Below are 17,165 nucleotides of genomic sequence, written 5' to 3' on the forward strand. Positions count from 1 at the left end.
ACCGGTGCATTTTTCATAGCGTTTCAGATTTGGCGAGCCCTTAGCATCTTTAAATAAAACCTGTAAAATACAAGCCCATAACAACCTGGCTTTTTATCATGAGAAAGAGATGAAACCCCCATTCTCCTTTTGCAGTCTCTTCAGCATCAGCCAGCCGCAGCCCTTTCTTCACACAGCTTCTGTCAGTACTGCTACACAGGCCGATCACACCAGCACCGCCATTAACACCTCCTGTTTGACTCTGTTGCACAGAAAGACAGGCGAAGGTTCTTATTGGCGTGGCCTGGAGCCTCTCCTTCCTGTTTTCCATACCGACTCTGATCATTTTTGGGAAACGGCAGCTCTCCAACGGGGAAGTGCAGTGCTGGGCTCTCTGGCCTGATGACTCTTACTGGATACCCTACATGACAGTGGTGGCATTCCTGGTGTACTTCATTCCTCTCATCATTATCAGGTAAGCCTGAAACACAATCAGTAAGCTTGTGATGAAAGCTGTCAAGTGTGCAATCAGTTTAATGCTTTAATTTCCATTCATCCATTATGATTTCATTTCCACACCTGCCCTAAAGCTGCTTTGGTTTTTAACACATAACTCTCCAGTCACGGCACTTGCCCTGGGTGTTGTCCATGGGGTATTAATAGCCATGAACGTTTCCTCTGAAAAAAAAAAAAAAAAGGACTGAATCTCTAAAGTGTGTCCACTTATCTCTGCAGCTTCAGGCTGGAAATGCATCTTTGTAAATGCAGTAAGAATGTCTAGCTATTATGACAAAACATAGTTTTAATAAAGGAACAGGAAACCACATTTATGGCTAATTAAGGTAAAATTAAAGTGCTCTCAAGCTTCCATAGTACTAGAAGAGTGTTTTTTCACCAGGATCAGAAAGAAATCTGCAAGTGTTTGAAGCTGCCAACCACTCCTAAAATCCAAACAAGTAAAATTATTCCCATTTTGTAATGAGAAATCTGAGCTGCAAATATTTGAGGCTGAATTGCCCAAAATCACAGAGCTGATCAACAGCAGAATCTGCTTTTAAACTGAGGTCAATTGATGTCCTAGACAGTGCTCAGTGATCAGTGAATTTTATTGCCTACATTTGGGGTGCTGCTGTGACCCACCATTAAACAAAAATTATCGAGCCATGAGAAGCCAGTAATGCAAAGGAGAAGTCAAAAAATTATGTGGAAGGGGAATGAGGTTTCTTAACTACCTTGAAAGGCTGCTGGTGGCAGTAACTTGTTCTTCAAGCCCAGAGGTATTCGCTTTCTTTCTTTCCCTTTCATTCTGTTTCAGTAGCAAGGTTACAATAGGATTTCTTGGCATCCATCTTCTCAGTGGCAAAAGAGACTTGCTGGGAGTCCCTTTGCTCCCCATAATTTGGTGACTTGCTGTCTGAGCTGTGAGAAAGGAGCAACGTTTGCATGTGCCTTGGACATCTCTCATGGTCCATTTGCTATTCCAGCAGGTGATGAGCTGCGAATCTTAGTTAGCTCCTTCCCATTAGCATCCCAGGTGGGATCTGGTGGAGGAGGGAGCAGAACTGATCTTTTCTAGATGATGACAGGACTGGCCACATAAACTTAATACTAAAGACCATGTGGTGGGTTTTGTTCCTTTTCAGTTGAATTGTGTCTTGAAGTCTTTTACTGTTTAATCAGAGAGATTAGGTTCTGCAGCTTCTAACGGAAACAAGTGTCTCTTCGACAGAACCAAAAGCACAGGAGCATGGAAATTGTGGTGCTTGAACATACCTAGCTGACTTTTTGAGACAGATTCAACATCAACCAGTGTTGGTCACTAGAGAGAAGCGACAATTTTCATATTTTGCTCGTAATACATCACTTTGCTAATCCTTTCATTTTTGTGCCAGATTGCACAGATACACAAACAAAATCATGAGACATTCTACTTGGATATTGTTGTCATGTCCTCTCTCCAAGAAGAGAGAAAAACTATAGAGAAAAACTGTTCCCAAATTATTCGATTACTCTTCCTTCCTGAACAAGGCAATTTCTCTTTGTATGCTTTCCTGTATCTTAAAACCAGCCTAGCTTCAAAGAAACCAACAAATATTCTTGGTCATATGTAAATAAAAAATGTGGATCTTCAGCCCAGCACTAGCAGCACAAAGAATAAACACACATAGAAGAGTGTGCACAAAGGAAACAGCACTACAAAACTCTGAGGCTGGCTGCTACTACGAGAGGAGTTTCGTTATGAAATTTCTCAAGTAGCTAGCAATCAGGAAATTCTAGCAGCATCTAAAATGTTACAGGAAAAAGGCCCATAGCCCGTCCGGTTATCAGTCATCCCATGGCTGTGTGAAACATCTCTTTCACACTCAAACTTACAGATTTGCATGGTTTCTATTACAGATCAGCCGCTCCTCCTTACATGACACACATACTTTGGCAAGAAAAACCAAGCTACACAGCAACAAGTTTTCCAGAGCTGCTGACATCATGCTCTCCCCCCCACCCTCCCATTCTGCCCCCCCGCCAAAGGAAGCTATTCAAACCATATCAGGTCTGTGACTTGCTTTATAGTAAATCCCCAGAAGCAAGAAGGTAATGAAGACATGAGGGAAAAGGAAAGCCGGTGAAACTGGCATTTCATGAGATTGCCCTGACAGCTAAGACCTGAATAAAGAATCCTAAAATTTTTTTCAGCTTTAACCTTAAGTGACTTCTACGCAAGAAGTTTATGGCAGGGGAGGAACTTAAAAACACTGGCCTTGGAGCCCCAGGGCAGAGCGGTGCCCGTTGCCTGCCCAAACACGTTCTGGAGTTCAGTGTACAGTGACACAAATGTTCCCAAGCCCTCACCAGCAGAAGGCAAATTCTTGTCAGATCCTAATTGGAGGAGGAAAATGGGGTGAGCAAGGGAAGGATTTTTTTTTTGTGCCCATTTATTTCTAGTTGTCGCTCAGAGTATTTTCTTCAAAATAGAGAAGATTGTCTAAAACCACTTAAAAAGAGGATTACCACCAGGACAAGGTCAGCAGAAGCATTATGTACAAATACCATGCAGTTTGGAAAGAGCTGACTCTTCTTTTCACATTTTTTCAAGTTTCAGGCACAACACCAAAGGTTGCAACTTGCCAGCTGATGCATCTGTGAAACATCTGTCAACATAGCCCTAAGGCATGACATCCAAAATTTCTTGTCAGTCCAGGACAAGACTAATCTTAAAAGCTAATCCACCTAATATGGCTGCAGTGTATAAATGCCCTGGTAAGCAGTTTGCAGCTAAAGTATGGCAGGAATGGCTGTTAACATCTGCAGGGACTTGGTTTCTCTGCAGAGGTTTTGTTCTGAATGCTTTCAGGTGCACAGTAGGTTTGATGAGAAGTGAGACTCTGTTCCAGAAGGGCAAATGAGAGAGATCATACACGCTCTTAATTGTGTGTTACTCTGCCGAAAGATTAATTACAATAACAAGAGGTGTTATTTAGTAAATGCAGGCAGGCATTTTGCATAGGGGTTTGTTCTTTAATTCTGTCGCCTGTCACTGAAGATGCTGTTAAAGAAAGTCCATCACGTAATGGAGGTGACACAACCCATAAACGTGCAACTAACAAGTCAAGGATCAGTATCTAAGAAGCCGGGAACATGAATAAAGCAGAAGCCGAGGCACAGGCCGCACTTACCGAGGAAGCGAGGCACACAGGGAAAGAATAAGACCCTTGCTGCAATAATTCATTTTGTTTGTGCAGCTACTTTATTTCCTCTGCCGAAGCACTCTGATTTAGCTGCATGGCAGGTGCCTGGTGCAATGTGGGACACTGGCTGGCGGAGTTAATTCTTAATTAGTTCTGCTGCCTGAATCTGCTGAAAACCTAACCTCTAGAGCAAAGCAGTTCACTGATGACAGCACTTTTTCTGGTGCAGTTCATCCGAAGTGCATACAAAGGATAAAATTTAACTTTTCAGGTGCAGGACTTAATTCCACGCTAAATATGCCAGCTTGGCTGAGCGGTTTTCACTTTCTACAGTCCAGGTACCTTCATCTTTTAAGCTCTTCTCATCCATCCCTCAGCTCTCTCAGCAGAGCTCATTTCACACGTTCCTGACACAGCCTTCAACTAACTCACAGGAGTTGTGTTATTCATAACGCTACAGCCCATGGAATGAATTATTTAGCTGGTAACCTTATGCTCAGTCTGGAAAACCCTTCCACTGATGAGCTAATCCCCCAGACGTGGTGTGAGCAAACCCTATAGGTTCCAAGTCAAAACACAAACCAGAAGAAAACAACAATCTCTCTCTCTTTTAAACCTCATATGTATAAAAAGGCAATCTATGAACAAAACTGCAACAGCCCTGTAAGATTTAAATTTTGGGAGGTCTGTTCCCACCGCTTCTTCACAACTGGAAAATCAAACATCTTGTGGTTTTATGGTGAGTTTTTTATCTGATTATAACAGAAATGAACAAGGCCTGAATAATGAAAGTAGAATGAAAAGCTGTGATTAGATTTTAAACCCAAGTGTGTAGTTATCTTTGAGAGCTAAGAAGAAAGGGAGAATATTTGTTCTTCTCATGGAAAAGCTACTGTTCTTCCCACCATCTCAGTGATGGTCAGGGAGAGCCACAGATCCTGCATCAGGTTCTTCTTTACAAGGATTAAAAATTCATCCTGTTCTTCCCTCTTATTTAGACTAATTACCACTTTTTATGCAGTTTATACTGTCAGCCTACCAAAACCCAGAAAATTCAGAAAAATTAATTAGGCAAACTGCAGCAATTAGTTCTCTCCTGTGCTGGATCAAGTGTCATCAGCTGTAACCAAAGCTATTTCTCCTCTGCCAAGATATGCCAAGCAAACCTCAAGCAGTATCTGAGATAGTTGAATACTTCTGGGGCATTGCTGAACAGCGGTTACATATGGGTCAAATCAAGATTACAGAGTGGTCTCCTGCAAATATTTGCACCTGGCCCCCTCAAGTCCTGTGATGAGGAGACAGGAGAGCTACTGGGTTCCTTTTCTGTACTGGTGCTCCGTGCCAAACCATAATTATATTCTGGCACTTGAGTATCCTGCAATTCAGAGCCTTTTTAGCTGTTAGTCGTGACTGCCAAATATATTTTCTGTGTTTTAACTGATAAATTAATACATAGACATTTGTCTAATATAATTTCAAATTCAGGTTAAAAAAAAATAAATTGCAAAAGTTCCTCTTGAAACACAGAGGAAAATATATCCATCTGCTGTTTAAAATCAAAACTCCAAAGAGAACATTTGCTTTGGAGCAGCAGAAAAATAATTAGAAGGAAAACCACCAGAATCAGTTAAAAGGAAAAAATATGGAACTAAAAACAAGGCATTGCAATGAAATAAAAAGTAGATTCAATAGAAGGTATTGTTCTGAATTAAATCAAATAAAGGGAATAAAAATACCATTAATAAAAATACCAGAGGCCATTTTTTGAGCTTGATTCAAGAATCACAATCATTTTCGCCTGCAATTTTCATTTCTCTATAAAAAAACCTTACACATATGCTCTGATATCTGCCCATCTATTCACTTAGCCGTTATACATGTCTATAATGGTTTGTTCAGATGAAGTTACATATGCCTTTTGTCTTTGAATAAATAGCGCTGTAAATTAGCTGCCATAAAACACAACGCAGCTGCATCACTTTGCACAAATAAAGTACAAGGAATAATAGGCAGCGCTGAATGATAAATACAAGCAATTAGCACGGAGCTTAAATGTCCTCTTTGCATGGTATAAGACTCATATTACTAGTAAATACTGAGCCTTGGTGAGATGCTATCATATTACAATCATTTATGTAAAAATAATAAAAATATTTGTCTAAAGAGTGGGCAGATCAATAATTCTTATGATTGTTAATATCAATACATAGCTTTACCAGAAGACAGTTTATTTTCCAAATCTAGGAACTAAAAATAAAGATGGAATGGCACTTTTCAAGGTAGCATTTGCATGACTAACCGTAAGTTAGTTATTTACATGGACAAAGAATGCTGTAATTACCAATGGGGTCAAATTAAACAACACCATTAACTAATAACACGCCTCAATGAACATGCGTCTTAGTCCTTCAGAATTTGGATCAAGCTAAATTGCTTTTGGAGATGCAATGAATCCATCATCTGAACCATATTCTTGCAGTTTCCTGACACCTCTATCGATTTGTGTCTTATCAGGGCTAGAAAAAGCACTGCATTTTCAGGTCACCAACATGTCCCTTCTATCCTGTGGTCTTCACTGCCTGAGGAGATCCTTCTCAAAAAAACTTGGTTTATTTTTCCATCCAGATTTGACTACTACACCTGAGCTCTTTCCTCCCTTTCTTTAGTCTCTCACTTGCAAATAACAGGCCACAGTGACTCATACAGTATTTTAATATCATAGTTTACCTTAAAATTACTACAGCACATGTTTATTTAGCCCCTGAGAATCCCCAGTGAGGGCAGAAAGACCACTGCACTATTCACTTACAGACGCAAAGAAACGTGACAATTACCAGGCCCAACAAACTATAAATCACGTCTCCTGATGCTTTCAGTGGAGACAAGAGCAAGCAGCATGCAGGCATGCTACATGTGTTGGAAAATGAGATTTGTGGCAATGTGGTACACTGTGCTTTCATGTCTTGGCAGTGAAGGCTGTGCAGTTTAATGTCAAGAGGAAGGAAACAGAGATTATGATACGGTCAGAATGGTGCAGACCATTGCCAAACACCTTCCTGCCCATCTGAATACCAGTTGTCATCCACCCCCCTCACTACTCTTTACTCATCTGCCACTTCATTTTCCATCAAGAGGGAATATCTTCCCACCCTTTTGAGATGTCACCAATGCTCACATCCTCCTCCAGCCGCCTTTTATGGAAGGAAAGAACCTACAAACACATTCTGGAAAAAACCCCTACTTTTCTCTTGTAAGAAAAATACAACTTCTGCTCCATAAGTACTCTCTTTTTATTGTTGTGGCTTTGAAACACACACACACACAGATGCTTTTTTATGATCTCAAGCTTTGGTTGACACATTTCTGGAAACTCTAGTTTTTTAGCTCCATGCCAGCATAGCTGGAGAAAAGAAAAAAAAAAAAAGATTAAGCACTAGTAAGATATGTAGTCCCAGTGAGATCAAAGCATAAAGGCATAAATGTGGCTGGCAAAACAGTCTCTGGGAAGTGTAGCTAGCATGACAAGCGACTCCTCTTTCTGACACCCACCCTGAGCAGCTTTACACCACCTCTGGTCCCCTCCCGATAAGGAAGGCTCCGGTAGATCCAGCTATAGAGAAAAGAAAGATAAACAGAGGCAAAACCACCAGTACAAATCCACAATGTTGGCAGCACTTTAGAAGCCACTGGATTAAACCAGGAATTAAACTTTTCCCTGGATTTATAAAAATTAAGGATTCAAATGAACCAGCACATAATCTCATACGTAAACTGCCAAGAAGACAACCCCTACAACTGCATCTGGTGAAAGAAATGGTCCTCCCAGACCCTGCAGCCAAAAGGGCAAGATTTTGGGGGTCATAGTGGGGCAAGTGAGGAGCCTGGATTGATAATTGAATCCTTGTGACACTTGGCTGGAAGCAGGGAGAATTTTTACTTCAGAGTTAGAGTTGACTTCGTCCTGATGCTTAGGCAACTCTGAATGTGTCCTGTTGGAGACCTAGGTCTGCATCAGAGGGGATATTGTTTCAATTGCAAATAAAGAGGTCAGGTTAGAGTTATCAGTGGGGAGAAAATAGGAACAGGACCTTCAGGAGCTGCCTGCAAATTTCCTTGAATATGACAACAATTATCATTATAATACATTCTTATTCATTGGAACAATCAAAGGAGAAACGATACATGAATTTTCCACCATTGTCAGTACAAAGTACAAAGGAACTCTCAAGTGCACCAGCTGATAAATAAACAGGTTCTTGAAAAGCTAGGAGATAAGAGGAAAATGTTCAAGTCAGCTGGGAGCCATGCTGGACCTTTGAAGGGATTAAGGAGGGCAAACTGGAGTCTGTACAGATTCATGCAAAACCCTCACTGGGCCCTCACTGGGCCAGCATGCTGCTGCCCTGCTCCACAGCCCACAGTCCACATTGAATTTCCAGCTCTCACCTATGGAGTCTGCAAACCAGGTGGCTCAAACTTCCACAGAAAGGAAACCTTCCAAGACACACAAATACTGTCCATGCAAGCGAACTGAGGGAGCTCTAGGAAAGGATCATGTATCAGTCTGAAAGCCCTAATAACAATGTCTCTTCTGATACTAGAAAGAAACCACATGATCATAAAGACTCATTTTTGTCTCTATAAAGCGCCCAGAAATCATCTCCCTTAGTTTCACCTTTTTCACAGAGCCACCACTAACCTTTATGGCAACTAATGCTCAGGCTGCCCCAGGCCCCTCAAAACACGGTGCTGTATTGCAAACAGCACACCTCAACTTCTGTTCCGATGCTTGGATTTTCACACCAGGAAAACACAGCAACCCGAATGCATCAGCTGGAATATTTTTTAAATTATTTTTGTCTTCCTTAGCAGGCTAAAAAGGAAAACATCAGTGAAAAGTATGCTGTTGCTTAGCGATTTTAACTGCACGTTATGCATGCTTGCAGGAGAAAAGGCAGACAGAGCAAGGCCTCATATTTTTGATTTTTTTGTGTAGGCTGCTCATCCAGGATGCGGGTTCAAACAGCTCTTCAGGTCGAAGGAATTTTTTTTACCTATTCTATATTAAATAAACAGAATCCCAGTTTTGTTGTCACCTAGAGATGTCATAACTATCTGACGTCACTGCGGACTAGGGCACTTTTCATCTTTCTCATACATACACATATATATATATATTCACCTCTAAATATGTAAATCAAGGTGAACCTGATTTTGGATCATAGAACTCTTTCCAGCTATCTGATATTTCTCTCTTTCTCAATTCCTGCCCCAGGACCTTGAGACCTGAGAGTGAGCACCACAGCACTTCACTGCATTTCTGATGGATCTTGACCCTGTTGAATTCCCCAGGCTATCATTTTATTTGTCAGCTTCATACACACAAAGTAACACCAAACCAGCAGCAAAACCAGTTCACTTCTCCAATTTCAAGGCTAGTGTCCTGGGGCTGGTAGCCAGGCAGATTTGGCCGCAGCTAGCTCGAAATCCTCAATGAGCTCTTGCCTGCAAGGTTTGGCCAAATCATTGCATTCCTCTGAGCTTCAGATTTGACATCTGCAAAGCCAGAGTGAAACAACAGTGAAAACTCTTCAGATCCACTTCAGAAAAGTACCGCAGGAGAGCCATGTTTTTGTTATTGCTGTTGTCACCATCATTGTTATCATTATTACTACACAGTCCCGTCATCTCAATGAGCTCCCTACATGCAGAGCACAAATAACAAGATGTCAGTCAAATTTGCTGTGCCTCATAATGCCAATGACTCTTTCCCTTCTGTAGCGTCATATACTCGATTGTGATTCGAACCATCTGGATGAAGAGCAAAGCTCAGGCTGTCATAATTTCCAGCTGCCCTGGTGAGTGTCAGCACACATGTGTCCCCAGCCTTGATTCCCAAATCTGGGAATGCATGGGCATGGGGCATCGCTGTGGGCCCCCATCGCTGCAGTGGGAGTGGGGTTTCTGTGACTGTTCATTCATAACTCTTCTCTACATTATTTACCTTCTTTCCTTTGACACAAAACACCTTCAAAGAAATTACAGAAAACATCTTCTAGAAAAAAATTAAAAAGTAAAAAACCCCTTACTCTAGAGCTTAGAACCCCAGAACTTTGCCCATTTCCAGAATATTTTTTCCCTAGTATATACTTAGATACCATTTTTGCTGTGTTTATACATGCCCTTGCTAGTCTGGATTTTGGTCAAGCTCAGAAATTCCTAGCTAGGGAAAGCCATAAAACGAGCTGATCTTTCCACCCCAATAAATATTTTTTAACTGTTCCGAGCTATTTTGGCAAAAAGCACGAACCATTTCAACATGCTTATTGTCAGCTGCCTTTCCTAGTAGTTATGATGAAAAGCATGTTCATTTACACTAATGTGTTTTACCACACAACTGTAAGAGCGCACAACCAGATAGTCCAGCCAAATGGTGAGTGGAAACACACCGAAGCGTCTTGATGTGATGTTGCACATATTCAGATATCCTTACATCTACCTGACATCTGGTAGCTATAACATTAAGATTCACTCCTCCCTTGCAAAGCTGGAGCAGGACTGATTTCTAATGATCCTGCCTCCATGACGCAATAAGCATTAACTAGTCTTGAAATAAAACGTTGTTCTCCTCATCCAGGAGGAATATTCTTCTCTATAAGTCACCAAGTGATTTCCAGTAATATTACATATGGATGAATTTCAAGCTTCTACATGAGATATCTCATGAGATATCTCACTGATAACAAGCCCACATTAATTTTATTTATATTTCTTTACAAATTACACAGCCTTGATGCATTGTTTTTGTAAGAAGTGAGAGGAGTTGTGTACACAGAGTTATTTCTGATTACGTTAATCAAAATTCCAGTCCTAAATTTGGACTACAAGAGTTTAAAGATGTTTTGATAAAAAAAAAAATTACTTTCTTGTGTATTCACTGTGGTGAACCTAATTATTCTGACCCAGCAATATGAACAGTAAATTGACATTAATAATGAAATCAGGCATATTATTGCAATCATGCTGGTACTGTTATTCAAATACAGAACTTGATTCTCAGAGACAGTAGTGTGACTTCAGAGGAAATGAGATCAACCAGCCTTGGTGTGAGACTGAACAGAATTTGCTTCTCGATTCAAGCATTCATTTTCATTTCTGAAAAGCTGGTCTGAGAACATTTCGTATCTCGTTATTGAGTCAACATGAAGAGTAAAATGCATGACATTATCCAAATCATCAAAAAGAGTAAAAGGTTAAGAGAATGGAGTATGTAACTTCTAAAAGCCTTCTGAAATGCAGTAAGCAGTAGTCTGTTTTGCCAGGTTGTATGTTCTCTTAATTACAGCTGCCAGTTCCTTCCAGAAAATGTCTCCTCCAGCATCACTTTGGTTGTGGTTTTGTAGCTGTGATGGTGCATGGCTCTTACTAGACTGATACAGTTGGGCATATAGACAGTGCCTCTTCCACCTAAGTGCCAAGGATCAGGGATACCCAGATACCACGATCTTCAGGACAATCTCTTGTGCTTACACTTCCCCTTTTGACTTTGGGTGGCTCAGGTTTGACGTGTCCAACTTGAGCATGCTTGCAAGTGTCCACATTTCAGGAACTACTGAGCCCCTGCCCTTCCCTGACACCAGGGAAGGATGGGCTGCATATTGCTGTCCTGCCTGTAGAGGTACACACCAATACATCCTCACACCAACCCTGCTCTTTTACTAGCTGAACTGTCTCTCTCCCCAGGTGGCAAAACCTCTGCTGGCTACACCAGTCGTGGGTTCATATCCAGGGCAAAAGTGAAAGCTATTAAGTACAGCATCGTAATTATCCTTGGTAAGTGAAAAGCCCCACGGCTGGTAGCTAGGGACGATGCTGACATTTGGAAGCCAGTCTTCCTCAGCTCCCTTCGTCATCAGCTGACAAAATGCAGCAGATGAGTCAGAGAAGGAGTTTTGCTTAGACGCCCCTGACTTGCCTTCTGACCTCATTCTTCCCCTCTCCTCTGGTTGATAAGCTCCTATTTTAGGCATCGGACAAGCATCAAATGAAGTTATATGCACAGCACCTCATGTGCAGAGAGAAAGTAAAGGAGGGACATTGCCTAAGAGAAACAAAGGTAGGGGTTATCTTCTTCCCATCCAGGATGCTGAAAGACACTCAACTGCATTGTCTTTTAGGCTTAAAGACCACATATGGCACATTAGGTGCTGGGGTGGTTCAAGGGAGAGGAAGGAAAGGCTAGGGATGCAGAGCAATTGAATTTGATGTCAGAAGTGTGTTGCCAGACGAGGTGGGAACAACAAGCTCTCCTTTACCAACTGGGCAGCAGATGACTCAGTGCAGGTGTCCGCCGTCTCCCAGGGAGATGACATTATTCTGATGGAATTAGGAGGCTGACATTCTATCTCGAAAAATAAAGACAGCGTCACACAGGGCTTGTGATTAGCTGCTGGAGACTGGCAGGAAGGCAACCAAAGCTATTTAGTCCCAAGAGCTGACAGCCATCCCCTGCCACTGAAAAAGAGATTGCTGCTCTTTCCAACGCTACACAAAATTCCGATTGGATGATATTATCATAATAGTTATTTGTGAGGTGCTTAGCCCACTGTTTAGCGGTAGTGTCGGCAGACATGAGAGAGGCAGGTGTAATTCATGCTTTTCAGAAGTCCAAAATCAGCTTCTCTGTGTTTAAACCTTTCTGTGTGGCAATCAGAGAAAGGCTTTTGTCAGAATCAACTGCTATCTCAATGATATTAGATGTCAAGAGCTCACCTGGGTGCTCAGTATTTCAAAGGACCTTGATAACATTGGGCACCTGGCATCTCTAGACATGCAGATTAAGGCACCTGGCAGTCAGGGATTTCTTTAGAGGCACTTTAAGTTCTGCGTAGTCAGTGCTATGACATTTTTATTCTGCTGGTATCTCCATAGACACCGCCAGTTTGGTTACTCTAGAAAACAAGACGAGAGTTTACCTCTTCCTTACACATCTAGAAAGCACTCGGCCAACCAAGAAATACTGATTACTGCTACAAGAAAGCAAGTGTGGGGCCACTCTGCTGTCTCCTTTGGGTCAGGGGGACACAATGTGACTGATTTCACAAATACCCAGTAATTTGCCACTCAGGTACTTAGGGCTTTGTTGAGGGAAGCGCCTGTCCCAGTGTTTCTGTGTAAACCTTTAATCAATAGCCTTTGTGAAAGGAGGTGGCATAGACATTTGTGAGGGATGGATTCATTCCTTACATCTGCCAATATAGCTAAACATAGGGCCTTTTTATTCCTACCACCTCTGAACAAAAGCAGGGCCCATGAACAATGTCATCCTTCCCCCCCCCCCCCCCCCCCGCACTTCCCTTCCCCAAATTCATCTCTCAAATTACATTATAGGAATTAGGCAGGCTTCCTGCACACTCCATATACACAGCACCTCCAAAACAGCATGCCAAATGACATGCTGGTCTGCCATAATGTGGTGTGAAAGGGTGTAATTCCTTGCTCCTGGGAGTCTAAGAGCCCTTTTTTAATAGGTGGCAGTGACAGGCAGTGCTGTCACAGAGCAGCACTTTGGTGGTGTGTACATTTAGATTGGCTGCTCACTCAGGGGGCCATTAAAAGAGCACTTCACTGTAACTTATGATGCTTTAACTGGCTACCTATTCACCCTTTATGTGTTGTGTAGTGTTCAGAAGTGCCTCAATATGTCTAGAAGGAGCACTCTAAACACTTAGAGGAGCACACATAATACATTTTACAGGCTTTAAAATAAAAATAAAGATAAATAAAGGCACAATCTAATAACTGTTCTCTTAAATAAGACCCTGAAGAGGGAGAGATATTGGTTTTTGCATGAACAAATATTTACGTGTTATGACAGTCTCTCTGTGTGTGTGCGATTATGTCCCTAGAGAGCTAAACTATCTAATGCCAGGCTTCTTGCCTTTGTCTCTCTTCCAGCATTTGTTCTCTGTTGGAGCCCTTACTTTCTTTTTGATATTCTGGACAACTTCAACATACTCCCTGAGACCAAAGAGCGCTTCTATGCATCTGTGATCATTCAGAACCTGCCAGCCTTGAACAGTGCCATCAACCCCCTCATCTACTGCCTCTTCAGCAACCGCCTCTGCCCCCCTTTCGAGTATTGCTCCTTTACTCTCAATCTGACTACCCCCAAGAAAAGAGGGATCACAAAGGCATTGACCCTAAAATAACTACCTGTTTTCACCTGATTTAATTCTGACCATTCCTTATTTTCTTTAGGGAAAGAAGAACACGAAGGCTGGGGGGAACTTTCCGAGACAGGAGCGATGGAGGGCAGGAGATGCAGGTCCTGTCTAAACCAGAATAGATCTAGTGTGGGTGATGCCCTGCAAAGCCATGCCGAGACCTGTACCCAGGAAAGTGGAGGTCCCCCTCAAGCCTCAAGCACCATGAGATGACAGATACCAACTGAAAATAGCCCACATCTCGCTTCTGTCGAGCAGCATGCGTATTTTGGATCGGTACTGCAACTTCAGCGATCGCATGCTGCTAGTGCCACACTTGGTTCAAGAGGTTTGCATGCCATTGCTACGAGGGCTCACCTTGGCCACACATTTCCAAGCAAGCTGTAGTATATATGCATTCCAAATGGCAAAAATCAGTGTAAATGGTGTCTAGTCAGAGTCTTCTCTCTGTTTTTCAGAAGTCGCTAAAAGCCATCTACTCTACCGTATGGCTTGCATAACTGATAAAGAGTATTTACAAGCAATTATGGAGCAGGGACCCTACTTGAAATGGAAACGCTGGCACTTTTCCAACAAGAACGCACCACCATCACTCTCTCTAATTATATCTGATTTTCATACACAACCACTTATGACATGATACAGAGAGAACGGGGTTGAAGGGCTGTGTTACTGCCTCCCACCCCTCCTGGCCCCTCTCCTCAGTTCACACCAGCACTCCCAGTCACACAGTCCCTGCAGCTTGTGTTTCCCTTCCCATGCAGTACTTCCCTGCTGTCCTACCTTGGCGCATCGGTGGCCCCCCAGGGTCCCTGCAGGGTTCCCACACAACGCATCTGGACTGTCATTTTTTTCTGGACTACTGTATTAACAAAAGTGTTTGCCAGCCCCTCCTAGATCCAGTGGTGCACGGCAAGTACAGATCTTCCCATGCTTCTGTGACACATGCCCTGAGCAGTCCTCTGGAGACCCTATGGGGAGCTGCCATATGGGACACTTCATCAGTGTGGATCGATATCGCTGCCCAGACAGCAGCATTTTCCTGGCTCATGCCCTGTGTAAATCATCCACATCACTTAAATCACGCAGAGAACCATAAACATCTTTAGGCAATCTCAGAGCTGGACAAAGACGTGAGTGAAACAATAAAACTCAAATTACATTTAGAAGTTATCTGCTGATGGTCTAGTCTTGTAAAGCCATTGTATGGCTCTCAGAGCACCAGCCATCAGGCAGGACCTTGCTGCATGGTGCCTGAGCAGTTGGGCATCTTCTTCCCCCAGCCCTTGGGGCATCCTCCTGCCACACTGTTCTCAAATTTAAGGAGAAACATTCTCATGCAGGTCCAGCAGGTGGGTGGATGATATTGACTTCCAACATTCATTTTACTGCAAGGCAGCTTAAAGCATTTGTATGATAATATACACTATCCAGCTGTATGGCAAGTGTGTTTGTTTCCTCTCGATTAAAAAAATGTATTCTTACTTAAACAGAGTCAGTTTAAAAAGGAGGTTTTTTACTATGATGATCCTTTGCAGTGACTTTTTTCCCCTGAAAAACAAGAACTGAATAAAATTTATTTATAATTACCTATAATACAAAATAATTTTATTCCTAAGTAGGAGATAAATAAGATCATGGGGTTTTATGTTCTCAGGAAAATAAATAAGGTTTCTCTCTATTTTTTTTAATATGAAGTTCTGCTATATCTAAATTTTGGTAACAGATTAATTAAAACCATTAATCTACACCAGCCTTTACAGCAGCCACCTTCGATAGATTGTATCTAAGAACTACACAACACTTTTTTTCTTGGGGGCATGTTATAACTTTCCTAAAAATTGACTTCTTGGTTTAAGCCTCATAGTGATAAAGATTTTGGTTTTTAACTTTTTCATCTGATACATATACAATGGCTACTTACTTTTGAACAATCAATGGAGTTTGTAGGCTTAATACCTGGAAACCAGATAACATTTCTGAGCAGTACTTTGATTTGCAAATTTAATGTGACTCAACCTCACTAAAATTTACATATTATTCACTGGGGTCACCACATGAATTATCCAATCTAAATTAAGCATATGCATGAGTAAATGTAGTACTCCAGCTTTAAGTGAAGTCATTACCCCTTTATGTTTCATTTATTCATATTATTGTATTATGTACCTTTTATAGGTCATTCATATCCTTTTTCCTCTAGACATGACTGTGATGCCCTCCCCCATATAAAGGATCTTTCAGTATAAATGGCCTCACACCACATTCGTCTGCACCCTTCCCAAGTGCTCAAATGGAGAAATAACTAACTCATCTCATTTTCTATTCTGCCTTCTTACTGTGCAGAAGATGGCATTTCACTACCTTTTTTGTATTCTCCAAAACCGTTTGTTGTAAAGAAACAGAAAGAGATAAGCTTTTCCCATTAGTCTGGAAAACCCTTGCATGGCCTTCCCTTGTCTCTTGGGAGAGCAATTTAGGGAATCTCATCCAACTCTGGTAGATTTCTTATTCTTACTCCATGTCTGCAACTTGCTCTACATCTGACAACTTTTTAGTTTCTTAATGGTGATAGTGTTGTTAGGAAAGACCTCACAGCTATGAGGAGAGATAGCAAAAGTCAGTGTCAAGGTCCCAATGCCCAGAAAGGGAGCCTGAACACAAGAAGAGGAGGGCACCCAGCTGGTGTGTCCATGACAGCCCATGAGGAGCTGTGTTTTTCATCAGCTGTGACACTTCACGATGCATCTGTGAGATCCTTTTGACATTCCCACGGCAACCAGAAATGTCTGTATGAATGACTATTAGGACATTTAATCCTGTATGATGATAAAGTCCTGTGTGATTACAGATTCCCAGGAACCATGAAAAAATCAGATATCCCTCAGAGAAGTCACATCAAACAGCATAGGACTAGAATGCTTTTCAAACTAATACATTAATTCAAGAGAATAGAAAACGCATGCTTTCTGTGACAGGTTCAAATAAAATCTGAATGAGAAAGCTATTTAAATTGCTCTTGGACGTTTTTTGATGGAATTTAAAGCACAGTTCTCTTAGTCCAGATTTCCATCTGTTGCTAAAAGCGTAAGGCAGTATTTTGTCTTTCATCTTGGTTTTGGCTTTGAAATTTGTGTCTCCTTTTATATTTTTACTTTGAAAAAACTAATGCGAGACAGCAAAATTTAACATCCAACTCTCCAGGTAGGTATAGTCTAGCAGAGTGAAATATTCCACATTGCAACCGTAGAAGGATAGCAAATTAAAAGTCTAC

At 41.7% G+C, this 17,165-nt stretch overlaps 1 protein-coding gene across 1 annotated transcript in view; it reads left to right on the forward strand.

Moving 5' to 3' along the window:
- Positions 1 to 14,013, forward strand: part of NPSR1 (neuropeptide S receptor 1) — a gene marked incomplete at its 3' end in the record, with an annotated part of 60,469 nt that extends 46,456 nt beyond the window's left edge. The window contains exons 5-9 of the mRNA XM_084280455.1: positions 253 to 454; positions 9,447 to 9,523; positions 11,409 to 11,498; positions 13,623 to 13,803; positions 13,926 to 14,013. Coding sequence (XP_084136581.1) covers positions 253 to 454; positions 9,447 to 9,523; positions 11,409 to 11,498; positions 13,623 to 13,803; positions 13,926 to 14,013 — 638 coding nt within the window. The remainder of the gene's footprint in view (positions 1 to 252; positions 455 to 9,446; positions 9,524 to 11,408; positions 11,499 to 13,622; positions 13,804 to 13,925) is intronic.
- Between the last annotated feature and the right edge of the window lie 3,152 nt (positions 14,014 to 17,165).

This window comes from Gallinula chloropus (genome assembly GCF_964237585.1).
Source record: "Gallinula chloropus genome assembly, chromosome: 2".
Taxonomy (NCBI): Eukaryota; Metazoa; Chordata; class Aves; order Gruiformes; family Rallidae; genus Gallinula; species Gallinula chloropus.